Genomic DNA, 10,943 nt, shown 5'->3' with positions numbered 1-10,943 from the left:
AAAAAAAAAAAAAAAAAAAAAAAAAAAAAAAAAAAAAAAAAAAAAAAAAAAAAAAAAAAAAAAAAAAAAAAAAAAAAAAAAAAAAAAAAAAAAAAAAAAAAATGAATAATACAGGCTTAAAATTTTTTGAAAAAGTGAAAAAAATTGAAATAAAGGAAATTGAGAAAAAACTAATAAATATTCACAAATTGGTTTTATGTAATTTAGTTAGTTCAAATAATTTATTAGAAAAAAATAAAGAAAATATTTTATTATATTGGAAAAATTGTTGTTTAAATGTAACAGATGTAAAAGCAAATGTAACCTTATTTTTTGAAAATTATTATGAGTACTTTACAATATATAATGAAACAAATATATTAATAGGAGAATATTTTATATATTTAATAATATATTTTAGAAATATAAAAATAAAAAAAAATCCATTAAAAGTTATAAATTTTTATATATTTACCGATACGAATTATTATAACTGGAAAGAGAAATTAATTTTTCATTTTTTAAAAAATGCATTTGTTCATATAAAAGATAAAAAAAAAGAAAACGATTATGAAGATTATTATAATTGTAAAACATTAATTATTGAATATTTAATAAATAATTATCATATATTTAATAATGAACATATAAATAAATTTTTTTATATTTATATATTAAAGTATATTAATGATAAATTAAAAATTGCCTTTTTAAAAAGAAATCAAAATTATTTAAATATCTATGCAAACTTTTTAATTACCTACCAAATAAATGCAACAATAGATTTTATATCTAAAGAATTGTTGCATATTTTTTTTCTTATTTCACACAATTTAAGAAACATATTATCAAATTTTCCATTTGATAAGGATATATGTACACATGTGTGTTTAATATATCAGCAAGTTAAATATATTATAATTCATTATGAGAATATAATAAATCGATGTTTAAATAATAAAACAGGTTCTGGTACATTAGAAAATATAGGATCATACAAAATAAATGGAAATAAGAACAACAGGGATAATATCATTTACAATAATTATAATGATAATAAGGAACATTTTTCTTCTTATGACATACCAAATAATTATTCAGAATTAATAAAAAATGAACAGGTAAATATAAATCATAAGGGAAACACAGATATTATATATAATGATCATATACATGATAATAGTTCAAATGATCATTTTATTAATGATTTTACATTTGAAAATTTGATAAAATCAAATGATAAACTTAAAAATGAACAGAATTATCCAAGTATCCAAAAATGCTATGCACGTTTGGAACTCACAAAAAATATAAAAAATTTATTAAACGATTGTAATAATATTATTAACGAAAAAAAGAAAGAAAACCCTTTCTTAATATTGTGTAAATATAGAAGCATTTTGATTATAAAATATAAAAATGTAAAAAATACAAATATTTTTGAAAATTTCCATTATTTTCTCTTGTTTTTTAAAATAAAAAATTTATTATGTTCAAGTACGAGGAACCCATTTTTTATATTTCTTTGTATTGAGAGTATAAATTATTGGTTACAAAAAAGTGAAAAGTTAAATTATGTTTTTGAACAAGGAAGTAATCATTGCAATGAACAAATGTATAATGATAAAATATATAATGAAAAAATGTATAATGATAAAATATATAATGATAAAATGTATAATGATAAAATATATAATGATGATAAAAAATGTAGTGATGATAACGATATATGTAGTGATGATAACGATATATGTAGTGATGATAACGATATATGTAGTGATGATAACAATATATGTAGTGATGATAACAATATATGTAGTGATGATAACAATATATGTAGTGAGCGTGAACAAATGAACCTTGAAGAATTATATAAACAAAATCATTTATATATGAAAGAAAATAATATTAGTAAGGAACATATTTCATCTAATAATATATATGATACTTTAAAGGATAATACAAATTATATGATGAAAGAAATGAACGTTATGTATTCCAACACATGTAACCCAAATGATGCTACAATTAAAATAAAGAAGAATAACACAATAATAAAAAATAATGAACAGGAGTCGATAAGATATCAAGGTAAAAGGACATTTAATATAATAAATTATGAAAGATATAATTTAAATGAAGATATAGAAAAATGTACACAAATAATGTTCCATATAAAATTAGATGAAAAATTATTAAGTGCAGAAGAACGTTTAAATATTAATCACATAAAGTTAGATTTTGAGATTTTAACATATAAGGAAAAAATAATATTTTTAAAAGAATTATATAATTTTATTATTAATTCTATTTTAATGATTTTAAAAAAGTATTGTTGGTATAATATAAAAAACATATGGAATAGTTGTATAAGTATTTATGAGTTTTTACTTACTAGCAAAAAAAATATATGTATAAAAAATGATATATATCAACATTTAACATATATTATTTTTAATCAAGAAAAAAAAAGAAAATATTTATGTCTCTCTTTATTATTAAATTATTTTAAGAATTCTATGTGTGAAAAAAATATATTGGAATATCTATTTTATTGTTTCTTTCGAAATGATGAGTATTTTATGTCTAGTTTATTTGAATTAATAAAACAATGCATTCAACATATCTTTGTGCATTCTGAAGAAAAATATTTATTGTATTATATTTTTATCAAAAATATTTTACTAACAGAAGATTTATTTATGAAAACATTTTATGTAAAAAAATTTATTGAGCTTTTTTACAAAAATGATCATAATTATGTGTCTTTTATTCTTAATAAAGAATATTTCAAATTAAAAGATTATGTTGATCCAGAATATGGAAATAAAAATGAAATTGCCTTAAAAGGTGAAACAATAAAATTAAATTATAATTTTGATCATGTTCAAAAACAAAATTATGCAATACCAAAAGAAAAAAACAATTTTATTATGTTATGGGATGAAAATTACAAATGTTCGAATAATGTGATGAATAAAAATTATTTTGAATTTATAAATATTCATCTATTTGAAAAAGAAGAATTGTGTCAACTCTTTTTTAATGAATGTATAGAGAAAAAGGATGATAATATTTTCTTGAATTATAAAATTATAAATTTATATAAACAAAAAGAGATTGTTATAAATATAAGTGAAGAAGAAAAAAAAAAAAAAAAAAAATTAAAAAGATATGGCTTATATAATTTCCATTCAATTGAAAATATAATGTACTTGGAATTATACACCTTATGTACTTTAAGAAGGAATCAAGATTTACAAATTGTTAATTATAAAAATGATTATTTTTATCAACTTAATAATGATATTTTATTAAATGTGAAGACTTTAAAAAATTTGTTATATCATTCAAATGATGAAGTTATCTTATCCATTTTAACATTCATATGTGAGAACAAATATTTAAATATTTGTGATTTGTATTTATTTCTAAAGTTTTTAAATGTATCTATAACGGATAGTTCTAGGGCTAGTAGAGATTCATATAGAAAATATATTTCTTTATTTTTTGAAAAATTTTTTATATATTACCAAAGAATGATAGAATTGGACAAGAAGAACAAGAACAAGAATAAGGAAAAAGGAAAAAAAAGAAATATAGAAAAAGAAAAAGAAATAGAAAAAGAAATAGAAAAAGAAAATGAAATAGAAAAAAAAAACGAAATAGAAAAAGAAAACGAAATAGAAAAAAAAAATGAAATAGAAAAAAAAAACGAAATAGAAAAAGAAAACGAAATAGAAGTTCATATACAAGTTGAAAAAAAAAAGGACAAAATAAATAATCATATTAACCTTATAAGAGATAATAAATTGAATAATATCAGTGTGTTTAATTCATCAGAAAAAAGGGAATCAAATGATAATACATTAAATACTTTATATAATGAATCCTTTTGTGAACATGTTTCACAAAACAGGAATTATACAAATATTTATGCAAACATTTTTACATTTCTTTATGGTAACAATATATTTTATAAGAATAGGGACCATGTACATAGTAAAGATGCTTTTATAGAAAATAGTTATTTATCTTGTATGTGCTACTTACCTAATGATAAATATATAAATGACCAAAATTATTTGTTTTTATACGATTCTTATTTAATGAATATAATATTTCTTTTATTTAAAAGTATAAATAAAGATATGTGTATTGAATCTTCTATATATAGTGCAGATATTTTAAATATAATATTTCAGTATTGTTCATATTTTGAAAATATAAATTTTCTATTTTTCCTTTTTAATATAAAAACAACATGGAAAGAATTATACATCATGTCAAAGGAATTATTTTTTAAAACTGTGAATATTATTTTATTAAAGAAGCATAAGTTTATATCATTAAATAATTTATTTTTACCACTTATACAATCGCATAAGCAAGTCGATCATTCCTTTTTTGCATTTTTATTACGAATGTGTTTTATGTCATTAAATAAGATTAATAATAATTTCTTTTTACTAGACCATCTTAATGATAATAGTAAAAATATAGTATTTTTAAAAAAACATATTAATATAAAATTTAATAAAACGGAATATATTTGCGGAACTGATTTTTTTTGTCATTTTATTATTAAACATATGGATATATTAAATATTAAAAAAAGTAATATACATATGATTAATTATATAAACTACTTATTTGGAGGAGATGATAATATATATACCAAAAATATAAATATTGTTAATAGTAGTAGTAATAATAATTGTATAAACAAAAAAATTTCATCTTATAATATAGTTTATGATAATATTAATGAATATAGTAATATTTCCCTTACTCCCACAAATATCCCTTTGTACATATTACAAAAATTTATATCCAGAATTAAAAAGGAACATATAATAAAATTAACAAAACATAAAGATATAGAAAATAATTGCATGTACAAAATAGCATATTATATTAATGAATTTATTTTATATTTAATAGAAAATACACAATTTAATAAAATGTTGGATATGTCTACCTATTATAAATTTGATGAAATAAATTTATGTAAATTAGAAACATATTTAAATTATGATCAGATGAAATTATATGAATATATAAAAAATGAAGATGAAGAAATTAGAAATAATTCTTATCTAATATTATTAAAAATATATATATGTAATATATTATATTATGTTATTAATTATTTAAATTTTCTTTTTTTAAATAATTCCAAAAATTTCTTTTTTGATTGTAGAGGACATTTAATATTTGAAAAGGAAAATGAGAAAGAGGCAACTTCTATTATTATATGGTTATCCATAAAGTATATATGTTCTATGATAACATCTATTGTTGACTTTTGTTTTAAATATAATCTCACATGTGATCTAATTTTTAATGAAGATAAATATATGAATATCTATCAAAATATAAGAGTTAATGAAGAAGAAATCAAGAAAAAAAACAATAAAAAAAACAATAAAAAAGAAAAATCGTGCCCTAAACATGATGAATCGACAACTATAAAACAAAATGATAATAATAAAGAAGAAAAACAGAATAAATCTATAACCTTTTTTAATAATGAGGAAGTACATTTTATAATTCAGAATCTTCTATGTTTATTATTATATTCAAAACATGTAGCTTGTCAGCAATATTTAGCTGACTGTTTACTAAATATCTGTAGAATTATTGTTTTAAAAAGTAATGAAGAAATGCAATCTATTCCTTTGTTCTATATATATATCATTTTGCATATTTTCAAAAATGAAAATATAAAGAAGGAAAACCGGATAAATCATGATAATTCGTGTGTAACTAGCTCCAATAAAAAAGACGAGAAAGATAAAAATTTGACAAAAAATGATAAATTGGAAGAATCACATAAGGACATAGAAAAAAGGGAGGATTTTTCTATTATACAAGAAAAGGGTTTATGTGGAATTAATAAAGTGGATAATGAAATAGATGATAACATGAACAATAATATTTATAGTAAAAATAAAAGTTATAGTAATGTTGATAGGTATAATAGCGACAATACTTATTATGATGAGAATTTAGAAACATTGAATCGAATCATTAGTAAGCTCAATAATATACTGATGTTATCAGAAGAAGAAAATATGGATATCAATGATATACTTTCCATGAATTTTATAAAACATGGAAATAAAATAAATATACCAAAGAATTCACAAAATGATAATAATTTAGATAACGACAACACGTCTGATATACATGATACTAGTTATTATAATTACAACTTTAATATGAATAGAAAGCTACATATGTTAATATTAGACAGTAAAAGAATTAATATGAATTTTTTAAGAAAATCAAATAATATGTGCTTAGCTTTAGGGTGTTTAACAAAATCATATAGAATAAAAGAACAATATATAATATATAATTTTATTATAAAAATTATTTTAAATTATTTATATAATGGTAATAACCAATATAAAAAGGTTATTTGTTTAAATATAATAAAACATATATATACTACTATAGATAATAAAACATTATATGAATATATTAACGACATATATAATATATCCTTAATATATTATAAAAGTGATTTATTTTCATTAAAGAATTCAAGTACCTCTTTATATAATATATTGACCAAAAGATTATTATCCAAGTTAAATTCTTCATATCATGTATCTTCAAATATGTATTATTTTTGTACAGGTAGTAAAAAGAGAATATTCAAAAATATTAATTTAACAGTTTTTGATATACTTAATTCTATTAATTTATTAAAAGTATTTTTAAATGTGTTTATTAAAAAGTGCAAACTTTTAACTAATCATTTTATTAATCAAAATGAATATAAGTCTTATTTTGATTATTCAAATTTCTTTGCTGAGTTTATACCCATTTTAATATTTCTTTCAAACATAATAATATTTAATAATGATGATTATTTTTTATTAAAAAGTAATAAAGGAGATTTAGCATCCACTAATAAGATACCAGAATTTTTTTTGAAGAATGAAAAGAATAACAATAGTATATATAATGAAGAAAATTTAATCGAAAAAAAATATAACCCTGATAAGGAAAAATATGATGATTATAATAATGTTAATGTAAATAATAAAAATGATACAAATGATTATATAAATAGTAACATAAATATATATTTCATTTTCTGTGATTATTTAGAAAAATTATTTAGATATGGAAATTATTTTGTACAAGTTTTAGTATGTAGAATTATAATTAATGTCTATTTGCATATATATTTAAAATTGAAAAAAAAAAATGTGATTTTTAATTTTTTAAAAAAAATTCTCATAAATGTGATAAAAAATGAAATTAAAAATAAAAGTGAAATAAATGAAAAAAATAATAATCATTATAATAGTAGTAGTAACAATAATCCTTATCTCCTTTTATTTATCGAATTTATTCGAAGAATAGAATTTCAATATTTAATTGAAGAAAATAAAAAAAAATTTAGGAAAATATTTTTTCAGTTTTTGTACCTTTTTTTAAAAAGCAACTCATATACAGAAAATTTGTTAATTCTCCAAATATTAAATATTTTATATAACAAAATAAGTATTTGTATAAATAAAAATATCGTTATGTTATTATACAATAAGTTATTATCATATCATAATGATATGTTCATATCTGTATTAGTTAATGAATTGTTAATAAAAATAACCAAATCGGTGAGTAATTTGGTGTGTCTTTTAGATTTATATATGTATAATAAGAATGAAGTTTTTATTGAATCTCTTTTGTACAATTGGTTTTTGAATATAAAACGAAATGAAAAAAAAATGTTCAAGGAAAAAGAAAATTGTTTAAGTAGCACATCAAATTATTCTTCTTTTAAATTTTTATATGAAAATTGTCATAATATGGTATATCCTTTTTTATATATATTAAAAAAAGACGATATAAATATGAACCTATGTTATAAAAATAGAGTGAATAATATACAACAATATATAAATGAGGTGGAATATGAAAAATTAAATGAGAATATATATATATATATTTATTTATTATTATTTGAGATTATTGATATATATAAAAATAATATGAAAATAAAAAAATATTGTTTTAAAATAATATTATCAGTTGTTGAATATATATCTCTTGAAAATTTAGTTATATTTGAAAAAATGAAATCATATTATATAGAAAATATACATAGCCATTATTTAGATAAGTATATTATATCATATAGTTATCTTATTTGTTTAAAATATTTTAATAAATATATGAAACAACAGTATTGTAAAAATGAAACTATGAGTCATGTTTCAAGAAATCATTTTATACAAAGTATATATGATTATATTAATAACGAGAAGAAGAAATATATAAAATTATCTTTACCAAATGGAAATATTCATCAAATTCATGTTTTTAATTATGTATATTTTTATCAACTCATTTTTATGAACTTTTTTTCCTTATTATATAATAAAAATTCTTCAACATATGCAAAATGTTTTGTAAATGCATTCCTTAATTATGGTATTATTGAATATGATGCTGAGCAAATAAAAAACAAAGAAAATATCCATAAAATAGATAAGAGCGTATTATTACCACCAGCAGCTTTCATGAGATATAAAGAAATAAAAAAAGGAAAGAAAAACAATTATAAAAAGGGACATGTTCGAAGTGAGTACATTAGAATGGTTAAAAATAATGTGTCAAATATTTATGAGGAAATGTTTTTAAATAAGGAGAGTATCATAATGAAAAATAGTTATAGTGATGATAGTGATGATAGTGATGATAGTAATGATAATAATAATAATAATAATAATAATAATAATAATAATAATAATGATAATGATAATGATAATGATAATGATTGTAGTGCCTATCATATGTTGGACAGCAATTTAAAATATTTCAAATGGTATAAACAGAAACAACACAAAAATATAAAAAAAATTGTACATAATAAAATAATAAATCAAAATATAACATTCGATATTATATATATAAAAAATCCACTAAAATATGTCAGAAGCTATAATTTATTCACAAGTTTTTTTATTGTATTATATAGTTGTCTAATATATATGTTAAATGATGAAAGCGAATTAATTAGATATAAAACCAAAATTAGTATCTTATCATTTATGAAAAGAAATGTATTACATTTATCAAAGAATGTCAATTATATTACCTGTTCTGAATTTTTTATATATTATATTATAAAACATTATAAAGATATAAGCTCATCTATTTTAATTTTTTGTATTAATCAAACGAAACCTTGTATTAAAGATGAACATTATTATAAACCATTGAAGTTATTTGATCAAGAAAAGTATAATTTGTATATTAATAATATATCCTTGAATCATTTGTTTCTATTCTATTATATATATAATATTATAGATATTATGGACAAGGGTGAGAATATTATAAGGCAAAAAAATGTTGTTAATAATTTTCAACAAGACCATAAAAAGATTAATCAAATAAATACTGAACATGATATAATAAATAATTTTTATAATAATAATAATATCCATTGGGTTGTTAAGTCTTTCGTTCAACCACCTATTGAATATAATAATAATTTATTATATCAAGAAAACACTAGAGAATATTTTGAGAATAAAGAAAAAGAAGGAGTTATTAATTTTTTTACATTCCTTGATACTATGGATAATCAAAAAAAAGAAGTATTTATAAACAATATAAATGTTAAGAATTTTAAACATAATATATATATACGTAATATTACAATATATAAGAATGATTTTGAATTATTAAAATATAGACGTACATGGAAAAATATTATGAACGAATTATTGTCGTTCAATCATACATATTTTAATTGTAGTAAGGAAAATAATTTGCGGAATGAAAAAACTTTTATAGAAATTATTATATCAATTATAAAAATGAAATATATTTCAGAAATTAAAAAAAGTTTAGATGATTATATACATCTTTTTTGTTTTAATAATAAAGTAGATTTCTTTGATTCAAACATTATTATTTGTTTTACTAATTTAATTAATAGAATAATTATTTTAATAATTAATATATATCTTTTCTTTAATAAACAAAATATTATACTTCATTATTATAATAGTTTTTTTTATGATGAAATAAAGAGTATTAAAGGTAAAGTACTATCTATTTATAATAAATTTGTTTTAAGAAAATATGAAATTAATCCATTTCTATTAAAAAATATGAAACTATCATTACACTTACTCAGTAGCTCCTTTTTAAAAAATGACCATTTTTTTTGTGATATATATAAATTTTTATATTCTTTGAAGAATTCTATATAAATTAAAATAATAATTTTTCTTTCTCAAATTATTATATATTTGTGTATTTTATTTTATTAATACTGTGTTTTTTTTTTTTTTTTTTTTTTTTTTTTTTTTTATTTCTTATGATATTAATTTTTAATTTATTTATTAAAGCCTAGATATATGTCTTTATTAAAATATACATACATATATATATATTATATATATATATATATATATTGTTTTAACATGTTGTAACTTATTAAAATTAAATAATACTTATCATTAACATAAAAAAAATATTAAAAATAGATAAAAGAAACACAAATATAATAAATTTACACATTTTATGTATCTATAAATTTTTGTGGAAAGCATTCTTTAACATCCTTATTATGTTTATTTTCTGCATGTTCGGCTAGTTGTGAAATACTTTGTGTCTGCATAAAAACAGTATAGCATACCTTTAGGAAAAAAAATAAATACATAAAATAGAATAAAATAAAAATAAAATAAATGAATGGAAAATATATGTGTATATTTTCATTTTTTTCTTTTTCAAAAACAATTCATTATATTTTATATGAATTATTTAAACATGTTTTTATAATATGGTCTTTTTTTTTCTTTTTTTTTTTTTACCTTGCAAGTTACATTTAAAGCTTCCTTGTTTGCTTTTAATTGAGATTTTCCTCCTTTAACTTCTACATTTTTTCTTTCCCTAGCCTGGTTTCTTTTCTATTAAAAAAA

The 10,943-nt window shown here is 18.2% G+C and overlaps 2 protein-coding genes across 2 annotated transcripts in view; one reads left to right on the top strand and one right to left on the bottom strand.

Moving 5' to 3' along the window:
* Positions 1 to 101: 101 nt before the first annotated feature.
* PRSY57_1320300 (putative membrane protein) lies at positions 102 to 10,229 on the top strand (the record flags this gene model as incomplete). The annotated part of the gene is made up of 1 exon (XM_012909139.2): positions 102 to 10,229. One exon carries the CDS (start codon positions 102 to 104, stop codon positions 10,227 to 10,229), a length of 10,128 nt encoding a protein of 3,375 aa, XP_012764593.2.
* A 311-nt stretch (positions 10,230 to 10,540) lies between these two features.
* Positions 10,541 to 10,943, bottom strand: part of PRSY57_1320200 (conserved protein, unknown function) — a gene marked incomplete at both ends in the record, with an annotated part of 595 nt that continues 192 nt past the window's right edge. The window contains 2 exons of the mRNA XM_012909138.1: positions 10,541 to 10,657; positions 10,836 to 10,931. Of these exons, the coding sequence (XP_012764592.1) occupies positions 10,541 to 10,657; positions 10,836 to 10,931 (213 nt within the window). The remainder of the gene's footprint in view (positions 10,658 to 10,835; positions 10,932 to 10,943) is intronic.

The sequence above is a fragment of the Plasmodium reichenowi genome, chromosome 13 (assembly GCF_001601855.1).
Source record: "Plasmodium reichenowi strain SY57 chromosome 13, whole genome shotgun sequence".
NCBI classification, from domain to species: domain Eukaryota; phylum Apicomplexa; class Aconoidasida; order Haemosporida; family Plasmodiidae; genus Plasmodium; species Plasmodium reichenowi.
The sequence above is the reverse complement of the archived record's forward strand: the minus strand, read 5'-3'. Positions and strand labels throughout refer to the sequence as shown.